The sequence below is a fragment of the Phocoena sinus genome, chromosome 20 (genome assembly GCF_008692025.1).
Source record: "Phocoena sinus isolate mPhoSin1 chromosome 20, mPhoSin1.pri, whole genome shotgun sequence".
Lineage (NCBI taxonomy): Eukaryota > Metazoa > Chordata > Mammalia > Artiodactyla > Phocoenidae > Phocoena > Phocoena sinus.
Window position 1 is genome coordinate 20023985 of NC_045782.1, and position 17972 is coordinate 20041956.

General features: G+C 46.2%; 1 protein-coding gene and 1 long non-coding RNA gene across 15 annotated transcripts in view; one reads left to right on the forward strand and one right to left on the reverse strand.

Moving 5' to 3' along the window:
* Positions 1–979: 979 nt before the first annotated feature.
* LOC116745245 (AP-2 complex subunit beta-like) overlaps positions 980–17972 on the reverse strand; it is a 79765-nt gene continuing 62772 nt past the window's right edge. For 9 of the 14 annotated variants that reach the window (XR_004347343.1, XR_004347339.1, XR_004347344.1 and 6 more), the window contains one exon: positions 980–1823. Coding sequence is in view for 6 of the 14 variants with exons in the window: in XM_032615808.1 (XP_032471699.1) it covers positions 1608–1823 (216 nt within the window). In the remaining 8 variants the exon portion in view is untranslated. Of the gene's footprint in view, positions 9937–14045; positions 15624–17972 lie in introns of those variants that run through there. The other 5 variants (XR_004347337.1, XM_032615812.1, XM_032615811.1 and 2 more) reach the window with 5 other exon arrangements.
* On the forward strand, positions 12574–16938 carry LOC116745256. The gene is made up of 2 exons (XR_004347348.1): positions 12574–13808; positions 13862–16938. It is a non-coding gene; the product is annotated as an uncharacterized LOC116745256 (long non-coding RNA).

A 17972-nucleotide genomic window follows, 5' to 3' on the forward strand; every position in this document is an offset into this window, starting at 1 on the left:
AGCTTGTGATGGAAAAAAGCTTACCAAAAAAAAAAAAAAGCAAGAACCTCAACTGCAATAAAAATGGAAGCATCTTTAGTCAACAGAGGCCTTTCACTTTGAAATGTGAGCCATTGTTGCATTCTATTCTTTTGAAATCTTAAGATATATCGAAAGTGATTTTTTTAAAGGAAACAGAGGTCGTGCATCTTGTAGTCTCAGACAATCCCCATGCCTGATGGTGCATGCACCCTTTTATAACTTAAGTAGCGATAACACCTTATATTAGATTTTGTGATGCTTGTTGGAATAACTAGATTTACTATCTTACGAATAATCTAGTGCTGTAGTGTTGTTGGCTTGGGTGGGTAACATTATCTTTTTTTTATTTCGAAAAATGCTGCATTTGCTGTTTGAAATGAATGAAATCTGTTTCCAGGAATATTCTCTTTATATAAGAAAAGTCATCTGCTCACAGCAGCTGAACAAAAAGATCTTCGTAATATTTTTCTCTTTTTTTTTTAAGATTTCATTTTATTGATTACTCTGGGAAAATACCTACATTGCTTTCTACACTAGAAGGGAGAGCATGTACGTAGAACTTTAATGCAGAAGATAAGTTGGATTGATCCCTTCCAAAATTCGTATCAAAGACAACTTATTAGAAACACTTTCCATCGAAACAAACAGGCTCAAGAACAAAATAAAATATGCAGAAAGGTTATTGTTGTTATAGGAACATGATATGTTCTGTTCATTATGGAATGTACATTCATGCAATGAGCTGGAAGAAGAAAGCGCTCCAGTTTTAAATGTTGCCTTGCAGATTTGCAATGTTGAAATTTTTAATTTGACATCCATGACAGAAGTACAAGATTTGAAATAATTAAGTTCTGATTTTATCAAGATGGAAGTGAAGATGCAGGAGCTAGAGGTGATATTTACCCAGACAAATCACAGCTAGTAATTTCACAACGAATCCAGCCACGATGGAGAATTATTCAGAGCTTTTCAATCAGAATACATCTTTAATTGGTAATCAAGATATAATTTTATTAACATGGTGTGTGGTTGGAGGAGGTTTTCTGGGAGCTTTAATCCATTTAAAGAAAATGTAAATATATTAGAATCTCAAATCATCATAAGCGATTGCTACTTTGCTACCAGTGGAATTCATATATGTTCTGTGCCCTCACACAGTTGTTACATGGGATCTAAGTCAAGGGCACTGCTCGGGTCTGTTTTAGGGAAGGGAGTCCCTTCCTCATGGTGCCTCAGCCCCAGTCACCCCCACCAGCCATCCTGTATCTTGTGCCATGAACACTATGTCTCAGAGAAGCAAACTGCGTCCTGTAATGCCTGGGCTGGTGGCTGTCCCACAAAGCCATAGAACTGATTTCCTCTCTCACCATTCGCTGCCACTGCACTGGGAACGTGAGCATTACATTCTCCCTTTTATCACTTCCCAAATACTGCAGTTCCAGGAGACATGATCTTCCTCACCTGTCTCTTCATGTCACATCCCTGGTTCTGGCTTTCACTCAGCATCGATCCATCTGCCTCAGGGGGCTAGCCCCCTCGCAGTCGCCCTCTCTGTGTGATCATGGTTGGCCAAGAGGACACACATATTATGGCTCATAAGATGTAACAGCAAATGGGTTTCCCTGATGTCGCAGTGGTTGAGAGTCCGCCTGCCGATGCAGGGGACACAGGTTCGTGCCCCGGTCCGGGAAGATCCCACATGCCGCGGAGCAGCTGGGCCCGTGAGCCATGGCCGCTGAGGCTGCGCATCCGAAGCCTGTGCTCCGCAAAGGGAGAGGCCACAACACTGAGAGGTCCGCATACTGCAAAAACAAAACAAAACAAAGATATAACAGCAAATAAAGTTCTGGAATTCAAGTGCCTGGGTTCTAACCGCAGCTCCAAAGCTCACTGGTTAGTGAACATGGACAACTGACTCGAATCTCCCCCCCCATCAGGTTCCTCACCTCACACATAAAGTTGGTGTGCAGGACTCCCCTCAGGTCCCCTCCCCTCCTGTGTCCCTTGGAGGTCCCTCCCAGGCCGTCCATGCCCCTGGCTCCTGGTAGGACTTGGCAGGCCAGAGACAGAGTGAGAATGAGGGGTGTCTGGGTACTTGTTTTTCTGGCTCCTTCCAGAAGGAACTCTGAGGTTTCTTTGGGCTAAATCATCTCTCCACAGAAAGTCCTTGTTAGACTCAAGACCCCCAATGTTGTAAGACTTTCTGTTCTTACGAAGTAGAACAGTAGGCTGTACCAGCCTCACCCTTTTTTAAAATTTTTATTGGAGGATAGTTGATTTACAATGTTGTCTTAGTTTCTGCTGTACAGTAAAGTGAATCAGTTATACATATACATATATACACTCATTTTTAGACTCTTTTCCCATATAGGTCATTACAGAGTATTCAGAAGAGTTCCCTGTGCTATAAGGTAGGTTCTTATTAGTTATCTATTTTATATATAATAGTGTGTATATGTCATCCTTTCAGGTAGTGGCAGCACAGCTGCTTCTAGACCTACAAACTTCCACCCAACAGCAGATATATGATCACTCCCTTTGTGATACCTAGAGACAAATGACAATGAAAGCACGATGATCCAAAACCTACGGGATGCAGCAAAAGCAGTTCTAAGAGGGAAGTTTACAGCAATACAAGACTACCTCAAGAGAGAAGAAAAATCTCAAATAGCAATCTAACCTTACACCTAAAAGAACTATAGAAAGAGGAATAAACAAAACACAAAGTTAGTAGAAGGAAAGAAAACATAAAGATCAGAGCACAAGTAAATGAAATAGAAACAAAACAATAGCAAAGATCAATAAAACTAAAAGCTGGTTCTTTGAGAAGATAAACGAAATTGATAAACCGTTAGCCAGACTCATCAAGAAAAAGAGGGAGAAAACTCAAATCAAGAAAATTAGAAATGAAAAAGGAGAAGTTACAACAGACACCACAGAAATATAAAGCATCCTAAGAGACTACTACAAGCAACTCTATGCCTATAAAATGTACAACCTGGAAGAAATGGACAAATTCTTAGAACGGTATAACCTTCCAAGACTGAACCAGGAAGAAATAGAAAATATGAACAGACCAATCACAAGCACTGAAATTGCAACTATGATTAAAAATCTTCCAACAAACAAAAGTCCAGGACCAGATGGCTTCACAGGTGAATTCTATCAAACAGTTAGAGAAGAGCTAACACCCATCCGTCTCAAACTTTTCCAAAATATTGCAGAGGAAGGAACACTCCCAAACTCATTCTGTGAGGCCACCATCACCCTGATACTAAAACCAGACAAAGATACTACATAAAAAGAAAATTACAAACCAATATCACTGATGAATATAGATGCAAAAATCCTCAACAAACTACTAGCAAACAGAATCCAACAACACATTTAAAGGATCATACACCATGATCAAGTGGGATTTATCCCAGGGATGCAAGCATTTTTCAATATATGCAAATCAATCAATGTGATACACCATATTAACAAATTGAAGAATAAAAACCATATGATCATCTCAATAGATGCAGAAAAAGCTTTTGACAAAATTCAACACCCATTTACGATAAAACCTCTCCAGAAAGTGGACATAGAGGGAACCTACCTCAACATAATAAAGGTCATATATGACAAACCCCCAGCAAACATCATTCTCAATGTTGAAAAACTGAAAGCATTTCTTCTAAGATCAGGAACAAGACAAGGATGTCCACTGTCACCACTATATTCAACATAGTTTTGGAAGTCCTGCCATGGCAACAAGAGAAGAAAAAATAATAAAAGGAATACAAATTGGAAAAGAAGAAGTAAAACTGTCACTCTTTGCAGATGACATGATACTATACATAGAGAATCCTAAAGATGCCACCAGAAAACTACTAGAGCTAATCAATGAATTTGGTAAAGTTGCAGGATACAAAATTAATGCACAGAAATCTCTTGCATTCTTATACACTAATGAAGAATAATCTGAAAGAGAAATTAAGGAAACACTTCCATTTACCATTGCAACAAAAAGAATAAAATACCTAGGAATAAACCTACCTAGGGAGACAAAAGACCTGTATGCAGAAAACTATAAGACACTGATGAAAGAAATTAAAGAAGATACCAACAGATGGAGAGATATACCATGTTCTTGGATTGGAAGAATCAATATTGTGACAATGACTATACTACACAAAGCAATCTACAGATTCAATGCAATCCCTATCACATTACCAATGGCATTTTTTACAGAACTAGAACAAGAAGTCTTAAAATTTGTATGGAGACACAATAGACCCCGAATAGCCAAAGCAGTCTTGAGGGAAAAAAAACTGAGCTGGAGGAATCAGAACCCCCTTTCTTCAGACTACACTACAAAGCTACACTAATGAAGACAGTATGGTATTGGCACAAAAACAGAAATGTAGATCAATGGAACAGGATAGAAAGCCCAGAGATAAACCCACACACCTATGGTCAACTAATCTATGACAAAGGAGGCAAGGATATACAATGGAGAAAAGACAGTCTCTTCAATAGGTGGTGCTGGGCAAACTGGACAGCTATATGTAAAAGAATGAAATTAGAACACTCCCTAACACCATACACAAAAATAAACTCAAAATGGATTCAAGACCTAAATGTAAGACCGGACACTATAAAGCTCTTAGAGGAAAACATAGGAAGAACACTCTGACATAAATCACAGCAAGATCTTTTTTATCCACTTCCTAGAGAAATGGAAATAAAAACAAAAATAAACAAATGGGACCTAATGAAACTTAAAAGCTTTTGCAAAGCAAAGGAAACTACAAACAAGACGAAAAGACAACCCTCAGAATGGGAAAAAATATTTGCAAATGAATTAACGGACAAAGGATTAATCTCCAAAATATATAAACAGCTCATGCAGCTCGATATTAAAAAAGCAAACAACCCAATCCAAAAATGGGCAGAAGACCTAACTAGACATTTCTCCAAAGAAGACGTACAGATGGCCAAGAAGCACATGAAAAGCTGCTCAACATCACTAATGATGAGAGAAATGCAAATCAAAACAATGTGGTATCACGACATACCAGTTAGAATGGGCATCATCAGAAAATCTACAAACAACAAATGCTGGAGACGATGTGGAGAAGAGGGAACCCTCCGGCACTGTTGGTGGGAATGTAAATTGATACAGCCACTATGGAGAACAGTATGTAGGTTCCTTAAAAGACTAAACATAAAATTGCCATATGACCCAGCAATCCTACTACTGGGCATATAGCCAGAGAACACCATAATTCAAAAAGACACATGCACCCGATGTTCATTGCACCACTATTTACAATGGCCGGGTCATGGAAGCAACCTAAATGCCCATCGACAGATGAATGGATAAAGAAGTTGTGATACATATATTCAATGGAATATTACTCAGTCATAAAAAGGAACGAAATTGGGTCATTTGTAGAGACGTGGATGAATCTAGAGACTGTCATACAGAGTGAAGTATGTCAGAAAGAGAAAAACAAATATCGTATATTCACGATATATTTTATGGAACCTAGAAAAATGGTACAGATGGACAGGTTTGTAGGGCAGAAATTGAGACACAGATGTAGAGAACAAACGTATGGACACCAAGGGTGAAAGCGGCCGTGGGGGGGGGGTGGTGTGATGAATTGGGAGATTGGGATTGACATATATACACTAATATGTATAAAATGGATAACTCATAATAAACGGCTGGAACCCGGGGTTCCGCCCGCCTAGCTTTACCTCTTGCTCTTTGCCTGCGTCTCCGCCCCCTGCCCCACCCCCGGACCGGCTCTCAGAGGAGGGTGAGCTGCTGTCGCCGCCGCCGCCTCAGCTTCCCACAGCCGCTACCGCTGCCGCCGCTTCCTCCACTCCGCTTGGTCCAGCCGCCAGGCCCAGCGCTCAACTCGCCAGACCAGGGCGCTCTGCGGAGACACCCTACTCCTTCCTGGGGTCCGGGACACCTAGCCGGGCGTGGGGTGGAAGCTCCGCTTGCGGGGTACAGGGAGGGAGGATCCTGGAACCGGTGCCAGCGCCAGCCGTCCCCGGATCGACAAGACAGGACAGGTTGAGGGGCGTCGGGGAAGGAAGGGGGGGCGCTATAGGCAGTCCCGGGGAGGACAAGGATGCCCTGTCGCAGAAAGCTCTGATGCGCTCTTATAGCAGGTCTGTTCACATTTGGGTACCCGTGACAACGTGGGTGCACTCCTCTCTCGGGGTCTGGTTGGATTGGAGGGCGTGGGATCTAAACACCACCAGCTGTCCCCGAGGAAATTAGGGGCTGCCAGAAAAAAACGAAAGAGCCAAAAACCTATGCTCCTTATTCCGAGGTGACACAAGGCCCTCCAGACAACCACCTGGTGTAACCACTAGGAAGGGCGGATTTGGAGGTGACTTCAAAAGGAGTGGATGGTAACAAGGGGAGGAAAGGGGCTCAGCAGCTGGAACGCTGTGCTACTAGAAACGGCGGTGACTTGGTAAAAAGCGATATCATCCAGAGACAGGGTCTGGGAACCTCTTCTTGCTGATTGGCGACAGTCTGGATATTCCAAGGCATACATTGCTTTGCGATTTCAGTGAAAAACAGTGGGGGATTCTTCACTTAGAGAGTGGCAAAGGAAAAGACACCAAGGTTGGGTTCTTCCTACAAACTGGCAGCACCGCAGCAGGGGTGGGGTGAGCTAATATCCCCAAAGCTAAGGACCCACACCCTTAAAATTACAAGAGTGGCTTTGGCAGGAGTGCAGGGCCCGGAAATAGGGTGGAAAGGTGCCTGGGGATATTGGAACCACATCCTGGAAAATTTGAGGGTCTTGGCTTTGGGATAGTGTTAGTGGGGGACAGGGACACTGGAGATCAGAGAAGGGGGAGTTTTCTGTGGGGGGCAAAGGTCGAGGGTGGGGTCAACTGAGAGGTACATAGGCTGCTGGGTCTGGCGAAGCTAGCACGAGGCCCAAGGGTGGGAGCTGGTGCCTGGGGTGGGGGTCGTCTAGGGCTTATCCTCAGGTCCGGTGGGTGAGGCGGCGAGTCGGACCAGAGAGTCAACAGCATGTCCTGGTGAGCTAGTGGGCTTCTCCGGGGGGGCCCAGCGCGCTCCGGGAGCCTGCCGGTTTTGGGGTGTCTCCTCCCGGGGCGCCATGGCGGCACTGGCCAGCAGCCTGATCCGGCAGAAGCGGGAGGTCCACGAGCCCGGGGACAGCCGGCCCATGTCGGCGCAGTGGCGCGTGTGTCCCCGCGGCACCAAGTCCCTTTGCCAGAAGCAGCTCCTCATCCTGCTGTCCAAGGTGCGACTGTGCACCCGCGCCCCACAAACAGTGAGCTCCCCTTAGTGAAGGCCCACATTGACCTGTCCTATCTTCTTCTGTGGGCAGGGATCCTGAAAAACAGGGGCAGATGTCACCAGGTCCACCGTCGTGGCAGGTCAGGCAGTTTTTGTGTGGGTCCCTGATGGGCATCCATGCAGGGAACAGGGCCCAACTTCTGCCCGGCTGCCTGGCAGAAGGCTGGGGTTGTTCTAGGGTCCACGAAGGTGGGTCCACATAGAAGGTACCGGAAGAATCTGAGGCTGAAATTACATATTCCCTAATGATAGCAGGCTGCCCCCACCCCCAACCCTTCCTACTCTGGGTCTCAGTCTTCTCCATAAGATGAGCAAACATGCATGCATTTTTATGCCACAAACTCATCACAGCTTGTAATCAATGACAAGCTTAGTGTCTGTCTTCCCCTCTAGAATGGAAGTTCCACGAGGACAGGCTACGTCGGTCTTGCTCACCGTTGTGAGCAGTGGCTGTGGTATCAGAAATATTCACCATATTGTGAAAGGGAGGGAGGAGGGGAAACTGAGTGGGCAGAGGGAGATTGGATTCCTATTATCTAAGGGCTCTGCGTTACAGGGGCAGGGCTAGAGAGAAGAACCGGAACACTGTGCCCAGTCTCCAGAGGAAGCTGGGAGAGTGGACTGAAATCGCTGACCCACATCACCGGAGCAGTGGGTCCTCAGCTCAGAAAAGCAAACTTGTGCCTGTCCTCTGGACTTACTCTTTACAAGCCCTGTGCCCCTTCCTTGTGGGGAGGTGGGCAGAGGTAGGAGACCTCCCTGCTTTCGTCCTCCTCTTCCTGGACCCCCACCCCCACCCCAGGCAAGTCTCAGGAGGTGGTTTCTTTCCCCCTTTCTCCCACACAGAGGCTGGCTCGCCTCTCAGTGGGATGGTGAATAAGCCCTTGGGTGACGCTAATTGCCATCAGGCATTAGGGGCCTAATGAGAATCATCTTCCTTGACGACTCCAGCACCTTCCATCCCCAGGGCCGCCAACAGCCCGGCCAGCCCTCCCCACACTGCACCTCCGAGCTCCAGACAGACGTGGGCTATGGGGAGGGGCGAGAGCCGCTCTCCGCAGGCCCCCGTGCCAAGCTGAGGCGGCAACAGCCAGCAACCGGGGAGGAGGGAGGCTTCCGGGAAGGCTCCAAGCCCATTTTCCAAAAAGAAAATGTCACTTTTCTAGATGAAAAGGAAACGAACAGTGTCGAGAGTTCTAGGACTGAGACAGGCAGGTGAGGGACAGAGACGAAGCGCCCCAGCTGGCCTTGCTCTGACCTACCTCTTCCCACACTCTGTCTGGTTGAGTGAAGAGATATGGGGGGCGGGGGGGGTGACCATGAAGATACACACACCCCCCCGGCATACGAGCTATGTCCATAGGATTGAAGACCCTCTTCCTCCAGAGTAGAGTGGGACTGAGAGCCAGTCCTTGGGGGTTGGGGCGTGATACCCAACGATGCTATAAAATCATTTCTATTGATCCAATGCCTGGCTGACAGTTGACGGTTGACTCGTCTGGTCTGATCTGGGTTGCGCTCGAATGGAACGGGCCTGACGGTGGGAAAGAACACCACCCCCCAACCCCTCCCCCTCGGCAGGTGCCTGGGTGAGTGTGCAAGAGGACGGTTCCCCACCCCCATCCCCATGTCCCTTTAAAGGCTGGCAAAACAACTTGTAGGAAGGCATGTCCCCTCCTCTTCGTGTCCCTCCACCCCCAGCAGCGGACAGGTTTTGCAGGAGCTGCGTGCGTCCCGGACCCATCCCCAAACGGAGCTGAGCCGGCGAGCTCCGGCGCGGCCCGAGAGGGGCTGGGCGTGACAGCGCGGCTGATTCCCACCCAGGGCTCCGAAGAGCCCCACGCAGACTCTGGGGGTGGGGATAGGGTACCCTCTATGCGCGCTTCTGTCCGAGAGGCTGTAAAACACCTCTGGCGCCCGGCGAGGAGAGAGCATCCTTTGAAAAGGGACAACAGTGGCTGCGGTGGCGTCTTCCGGGGTTGCGGGGGAATGTGGCCGCCGCAGCCGGCCGGCCCCACTGGGGCCCCAGCGCTAGCCTGCTCTGGGGAGGAAAAATAAAACATGAAACAGGGGTTAGCGGAATCGTGAGGTCGGCCCTTGCCCAAGTCTCATTAAGGAGACGCGCACGCTCCCAGGCTGGGGATGCGGAATGGACACGTGGACAGGGGAGGGGAAGCTGGGGCGCGAGGCAGGAGTTGGGGGGCGTCTCCGTGGCGCGCGAATCGTGGGCCGCGCGCTCCGCGGCCACGTGACCACGGGGAATCGGGGAGGGGAGGGGAAGGGAGCGAGCGCGCCAGGCTCCACGCTCGCTACTGCCGGGGTGGGCGCTGAATCCCGAACGAGGAAGGAGGGCGGGCGAGCGCGAGTGTGTGTGTTTCTCTCGAGTCATGAGCAGCCGGCGTGATAGCCGAGGAGGCAGCGGCGGTGGCGGCTTCGTACAACTGTGGCTCCCCACACCTCCTCTTCCTTTTTGCTCCTTGATTCTTCTTCTCCCATCACACTCGTCCATGGGGAGCCGGCCGTACTGCTGGCACCTCCTCTCCACTCGGCCCCGTAGGCACCAGCTTCCGCGAGCGAGCGAGCGAGCGAGCGAGAGAGCGAGAGAGAGAGAAGATGCCCGGCTGCACCGAGACATAGGGCATCCGGGGGCAGGGCGGGGGCGGCGGGGAGGAGGAGACATCGGAGACTCTGAACCCCGGAAAAGTTCAAGGTTTGTGCAGATTCCCCCGGGGAAGGCGGAGCAGCGTGGCCCTCTGCTGAGACAGAGCGACACAGCATGTGGAACCTTAGTTCCCCGACCAGGCTTCGAACCCACAGCCCCTGCAGTGAAAGCACAGAGTCTTAACCACTGGACTACCAGGGAAGTCCCTCAGAATACAGAATTCTTATCTACTGCTTATGTGTGGTTATTCAAGCAGGGCCGTCGCCAATAAACATATTCCTGGGACTTCCCTGCTGGCGCAGTGAAAAACAATCCGCCTGCCACAGGTTCAATCCCTGGTCCAGGAAGATCCCACATGCTGAGGAGCAACTACTGAGCCTGTGCTCTAGAGCCTGCAAGCCACAACTACTGAGTCTGCATGCCGCAACTACTGAAGCCCGTGCGTCTAGAGCCCATGCTCCACAACAAAGAGAAGCCACCGCAAGGAGAAACCTGTGCATTACAACAAAGAGTAGCCCCCGCTCACCACAACTAGAGAAAGCCCACGCGCAGCAATGAAGACCCAACGCAGCCAAAATAAATAAATAAATAAAAATTAATAAAACAAACATATCCTAAAAGAGAGTCCCAGAAGCCAGTAGTTGAGTTCTGGTTATAGAAAGACAAAAGATACTGTCTAGCAGAATCTTGATTATCCAGACAAAAAGGATAAAGAGGGTTCTTACTAAGGCCAACGTAGTGAAAAAGGAACATCTAGTATATAAGATACCCTATTTCTCAGATGAGATTAAAAGAAACATTTATAGTCCTGATGTGACATGAAAAATATATCAGATTTGAAGCAGCAATCAGAAAAAACAATTTTTTCTTTGGTGGTAAAATATTTTCATCTTTCATAACCATTACCTACATACTGCTAATGGAATATTTCAGATTCTGTCCTGTCTACAGGGGTTATTTTCAGCATTGGATCTACCTGGGACCTGGGAATCTCTTATAGTTCTCCTAAGATCCACCACCTCAAGGACTCAGCGTCTATTCAAGCAGCATGTGGTTCCATAAAAGCAATCAGAGTGCACTGTCCTCAACTGTGGATCCCGGAAGACCAAAGGAGGCTTTAATACTGAGGTTGTTTGGCTTGCACAACAGTCAAGAAAAGTCAGTAAATGCCAAGCTGGTTTGCTTCCTTTGATGGAAGCTGCTGAAAAGGTCTTCTGTTTGGAAGCATTTACCAGTTTTTCTGGTACAACAGCTACAGCTGTGGGCTTTCTGAGTGTGAACAGACATATGGAAGACATGAAATATTAGGGACAGGCACCATCTGCAACTGATTGTCTCACAAGCTGGGACTGCAATATAGGAGTAGCAACGGACACACTTTTCTCAGGGCCATACACTGGCAAAAAACCCCAAAAACCAAAAAACAAAAAACTTTTGGGGACTTCCCTGATGGTCCAGTGGTTAAGATTCTGCCTTCCAATGCAGGGGATGCGGGTTTGATCCGTGGTCAGGGAACTAAGATCCCACATGCTGTGGGGCGACTAAGCCCGCACTCTAGCGCCTGGGTGCCGCAACTAAGACCCGATGCAGCCAAAGAAAACAAACAAAAAAACCCTTTTGGCTGACAAAGATCTTAAAGATATGAATAAATGGGATTGTAAGACTGTGTCCTTTGCAGCTAGCATCCTCAGCACTTCCTGCCCTAATCATTCAAAGGTTAAATGAACACAGTTGATGAATACTGCCTTGTTTTAGAAGAGACATTTAAAGAAAAAACCAAGACATTATGGCTTTTCCCGAATTAATATCCATCCTCTTATTAAACTACACTTATGTGGGGTATAAAGGGGATACAAAGGTAGATAATAAAAACCATATACACTAAAGGACCAATTCTTTATCCATAGGTTAACCACTAACCATAAAGTAGTATAGAAGGAAAGAATAATTTTTATGAAGGGGCCATCAGGCTTTCAGGTAAAGATAGTAGACTGAAAATCGCATTTAAATTTTCTTTCTCTTGGAAGAAATTCTGCCATAATTAAAGGGAAAAAATTTAAAGGTATAAATTCATAAAGATGGGGAAGAGAAAATACAACTGCAACAAAATCTCAGTAACTGTGAAACAAATGGTGTTAGCAAAAATACCACAGAATTCTCAAAGGCTTAGGACTGGTAGCGCCTCTGGAACTGTATGGAGGGGAAATGGGGGGAGGGGATGTTAAAAGAAAGAGGATCAAGAAACTGTTACAGCCCTAGATCCCCCCACCATTCTAAGCTACCTCAGCCCCTCAATAAAACTGAAAGATTGATTCTTTCAGAGAAAATAAGATAGATGGCACTTTGGGACTTCCCTGGTGGCGCAGTGGTTAAGAATCCGCCTGCCAACGCAGGGGACACAGGTTTGAGCCCTGGTCTGGGAAGATCCCACATGCCACGGAGCAACTAAGCCCGTGCGCCACAACTACTGAGCCCACGTGCCACAACTACTGAAGCCTGTGCGCCTAGAGCCTGTGCTCCACAAGAGAAGCCACCGCAATGAGAAGCCAGTGCACCCCAACAAAGAGTAGCCCCCACTCGCCACAACTAGAGAAAGCCTGTGTGCAGCGACGAAGACCCAATGCAGCCAAAAATAAATAAATATATAAAAAATAAAATAGTAAGATAGATGGCACTTTGAAGGGGATGCCAGGCATGGCTGAGGGGTGGTAAAGGAAGTGAATTTATGCATATACTGAATGCTGAGACTCTCCAGCCCTCTTTCCCAATTTAGCTCCCAGGAGGCTGGTAGAAACTCTTTATATTCTAAACAGGAGAGGCAAGGATAATTTTTTGAAAAATTAAGCCAGCCCCTAAAGAAAGACATGCCAAGTACTGACATAGAGGATTCCAGCTACCCTCGGTGATGGGTAACTGGAGCTCCTAACCTGGCCCTCATGGTTTAGAGGACCATACTCTGATCTTCCTCTGGCCTCCTCGGAACCCCTGTATAGAAGAATCCACACGGCCAAAGAGACATGCCCAGGTAGAACACATAGAATTTCCCAGCTAAAAAGCCCTAACACTGTTTCCAGGGCCTTCTTGAAATACTTCTACTGGTCACTTTTCCTGAGGGTCAGTAAGCATATCCTTAGGCCCAAGGGATGGCCAAAGGGTGGAAGTTGAATAAAGGAAGAGTAGGCTGTGAAACAGGGTTCTTCAGTTGCACTCCTGAGTGAACAGATGGGGAATTTTGGCAAAGAACCAAATGGAAGTCCTAGAACTGAAAAGTACAGTATCTGTTGCTGTTTGTAATTTTTTTTTTTTTTTTTGGCCGTGCCATGCGGCCTGTGGGATCTTAGTTCCCAGACCAGGGCCTGAACCTGTGCCCCCTGCAGTGGAAGTGCAGAGTCTTAACCACTGGACTGCCAGGGAAGTCCCGAAAAGTACAATATCTGAAACGAAAGTTATACTGAATGGATGTAACAGAACACTGTAGCCTATAAAAGGAGAGTCTGTATACTTGAAGACAGATCAACAGGAATCACCCCATCTGAAGAACAGAAAGGAAGAAAACAATAACAACTAAAAACCACCCTTAGTGATCTCAGGGACAATATCGAGTGCTTACACATATGTGTAAGTGGAGGTCTGAAAGGAGGGAATAGAGATGCTGAGGCAGAAAAAAATTTAAAGAAATAATGGAAAAAAAGATTTCCCAAATTTGGCAGAAACTATCAATTTACAGATCCAAGCTCAGTGAACCCAAAGCCAGATAAATACAATGAAAACACCTAGGTACATAACAGTCAAGCTGCTGAAAGCCAGATAAATACAATGAAAACACCTAGGTACATAACAGTCAAGCTGCTGAAAACCAAACATAAAAGAAAAAGAGAGGGTGCCCATAGATCAGCACTGTCCAACAGAACTTTCTGTAATGATGGAAATGTTCTACTTCTGCACTGCCCAATCTAGTAACCACCAGCCATGTGAACATTTGAAATGTGGCTGATGCAACTGAGGAAATGAATTTTTTATTTTAATTTCAATTTATATAGCCATAAGTGGCTAGTGGCTATCATACTGAACAGTGTAGCTAAGAAGCCTTATGAGATATCAACCCATCATAATATGTGCACTTTACTGATTCAAACAAACAGTAATAATAAAAACAAAGTTTAAGATACGGAGATAACTGAAAACTTGAGAACTGACTGGATATTTGATGTTAACGAATTCTTGTTAAGTTTTTAATGTGCACATACTTATTGTGGTTATGTTTTTAATAAGACACCATCTGTTTTAAACATATATTGAAATATTTACAGATGAAATAAATGTCTAAGATTCAGGTCAAAACAATATGCTGTGGACAGGGGTATAGATGAAACAATATTAACTATGGGCTGATAATTATTGAAGCCAAATGATGGGCACACAGGGACTCATTACACTACTTTGTTTACTTTTGTAGAGTTAAAAAATTTTCATAAAATGTTTTTAGAAAGTAGAGCAAAAGGAGAAAGAGATGGAAAATAGGACAAAAAAAAAACAACAACAAAACAAGGCGATCGGTCCAGGAGAGTCAACATTCAAATACCAAGACTTCCAATAAGAGAGACAGAGGAAATGAAGGTAGATGTATAAAAAAGAAAAACTCCCCAAACTGAAGGATACAAGTTTCTACATTGAAAGAGCCCAAAAAGTACCTAGTAAAATGGGTGAAAGAGACACACACACCAAGGCACATCACTGTGAAACTTCATAAAGAAAGGATCGTACAAGCTTTCACTGAGAAAGAGCATGGCACAGAAAAGGATCAACAATCAGAAGGGCTTCAGACTAGGAAGCAAATTATTTTCCTAACCTAGAATGATATACAGAAATCATCAGACAAGTGTGAAGATAAAAAAGACATTTTACAACATGTGAAGTCTCAAAAACTTTATTCTCTACATACTTATTCTTAGGAAGCTACTAGAGGATGTTTTTCATCAAAATGAAGGAGTAAACCAAGGAAAGAAAAATACAATAGGAGATCCAACATACCAGACAGGCGAAGGGAATGAATCCCCAGGGCTATTATGAAGGGAGATCCCAGGATGACAGTTCCAGGGGTTGAAGGAAGTCAGTTCAGACTGACACAGTCAAAAGACTCCAAAAGGAGACTATAAGAAAGTGAAACCTATTAAGACTATCTTGAAGGGTCTGATCTCACTGCAATTTGGGAATGAATTACAGTTAACACAAAAAATTAAACAAACAGGAGCAGCCAAGCAGTGCCAGGCCAGGTGGGTACGTCTGTCGGTCCTGCCGTGCCCGCACCAGAGACCAGCCCTGGAGGCGGCCTGGGCCCGTCCTGTGGCCAGCAAGAAGCAGGAGTTGGCAGCCCAGAACACCCCACCCCCAGGACGACGGCGGCCCCCAAGCGCTGTGGATTTCTGGGTACGGGTCCCTGGTGTGGAGGCCTGACTTCGCCTGCTGCGACAGCCGTGTGGGCTTCGTGCACCGCTACAGCGGCCGCCTCTGACAGGGAGACACCTTCCATCGGGGCAGCGACAAGATGCCTGGTCGTGTGGTGACCCTCCCTGAAGATCGTGAGGGCTGCACCTGCGGTGTGGCGCACCAGGTGCAAGGTGAGCAGGTCAATGAGGCCCTGAAGTACTTGGAATGTGTGGGAGGCAGTGCTTGGTAGCTATGATACCAAGGAGGTCACCTTCTGCCCTCAAGATGCCCCTGACCAACCACTCAAGGCACTGGCCTACGTGGCCACCCCGCAGAACCCTGGTTACCTGGGCCCTGCGCCTGAGGAGGCCATCGCTATGCAGATCCTGGCCTGCCGAGGCTTCTCTGGCCACAGCCTTGAGTACTTGCTGCGCCTGGCAGACTTCAGGCAGCTCTGTGGGCCCCAGGCACAGGACGAGCACCTGGCAGCCATCGTGGATGCTGTAGGCACCATGTTGCCCTGCTTCTGCCCCACTGAGCAGGCTTTGGCACTGGTCTGAGGGGCTGAGCCCCTACGTGGACACAGGGGCCAGGTCCCTACTCCAGTGCACACAGACAGACTTGATATAGCTGGAGCCCACTGAGAACACTTGGTGGGCCGACTGGGGCCTCTCTCAAGCCCCTGCCTGCCAGCCCCCAGATCTCCTACCTGACACTGACTTACTACTTGAAACTCTATTTATTGTACCATGTTGGTGTGGTGGGCAGGGTGGGGGGCCTGCCCTAGATATAGGGGCCCTGCTAAGCAGTGCCCCACCCCAGGTGCCTGTTGCCTGATCAGATTCCCCCCAGTGCTGCTGCTGCTGCTATCCCCATACTACCCAGGCCTCCACCTCCCCAGGGAGCCTCCAAGAGCCTTGACCCTCTGCCCCTGACTCCAGATCAACCATTCCCTAGCCCCAGAAACAACACCAGTCAAAGGTCCCAGCCTGCTGGTGAGGGTAGGAGGGAGTGAGGAGAGGGGGCCCTATAAGAACTGAGGCCCCTGCCAGGTGTGCTCATCCCCCAGGTCCCCAGGGCAGAGCTGGATCTGGAGGCCAGACACAGCTGCTGAGGCTGGGCCTAGGCCTCTTACCCATTTGGCTTTGTTTCCCTGTCCTTCTGTCTGTTTGTCTGTCTGGGCTACTCCTGTCTGTTTGTTGGTCTATTCCTGGGAAGCTCATCACTATAGGTCCTGGCACCTTCCCAGTCTGTCCCATACTATAATCCATAAGCTGATCTCATTAAAACAAAAAAAATTAAACAAGAAGACAGGTATTAATGTGTAAATATCTACTTATAAAAATTTTATGGAGAAAAAAATCATCACACTATATAGCTCAGCTATGAGGAGTATATATAATCATAATGACATAAAAAATGAACACTGATTAAAGCAAATTCTAAGACAGCTCTATCAGGAAAACAGGAGGATTGGAAATATGTATGTAGACGACGGCCATAAGTGGTGACAGAAGGCTGGGTTTTTCTTAGCTTAACTACAGAACTAGTTGACCCTAAGTTGTAGTTTTATAATCCTGATAAAATTAAAATTTGAAAGAACGGTGCTATCCATGTTCTCACAAGAGTTTACAGCCTGGTGAAAAAGGAGGCCAAGCAGCTGTGAGAACACCACAGCATCTATACAAAGATTGGGATGAACACGTGTTATATCATCGTTCTACTGTCTTTTTGCAGACACTGACTTGAAGAAGCAGTCAGCTGCCAGGTATCAAGTTTGAAGGGGTATATTGGGAAAATATTTCTAAGCAACTGACACAGATGAAATGAAAAACAAGGATATCAAAGTCAGAGAAAACTCAGAGAAAATTCATTTAGACATTTGTTAAGGTTTTTGTTTTATTTAAATAGAGGGGATCAATTCGCTTTTCTTTTTAAGGAATATAATTATATGATATAAATAAACTCAAGAGAAGCTCCCAACGGGGGCAAGCTAAGCTTTACTTTGTGTAATATTGATAAGTTGAATTCACAAAGGCTTTTACAACCAACATTATTAGTACAGCTGAAAGAAGTTTCTAGGTCAAATTTCTAGTAGGTATCTAAGGTATAACCTATTTTACATTTTAAGAGGGAACAGTGTCTTTCAATAATGTTTCAAAAAGACTATAAGCCAATAAGTAGTTTGATGATGTTTTTAATGAAAAGTTTTTGTACTAAATGTTACATTACAGTTTTGGCGACTAGGTTTGATTTATCCGTCCTACATTGATATCAAATTAGCCAAAATAGCTAAAACTCACACTGCTTTAAAAATTTCATTTCCTAAACCCCCATTTTTTCTTTCCTGATTTTATGGTCTGGAGTACTAGAAAAGTACTAATTTTTCCTGCATGAGCTCTTGAATTTAAACATTATGTTTGCATAACATTTAAATGCCAATCAATCTTTACCTCGCTTTATCTGGATCTTTATGGTCTAAGCTTGTTGAAGTTAAGATCTGATTCTTTTTGC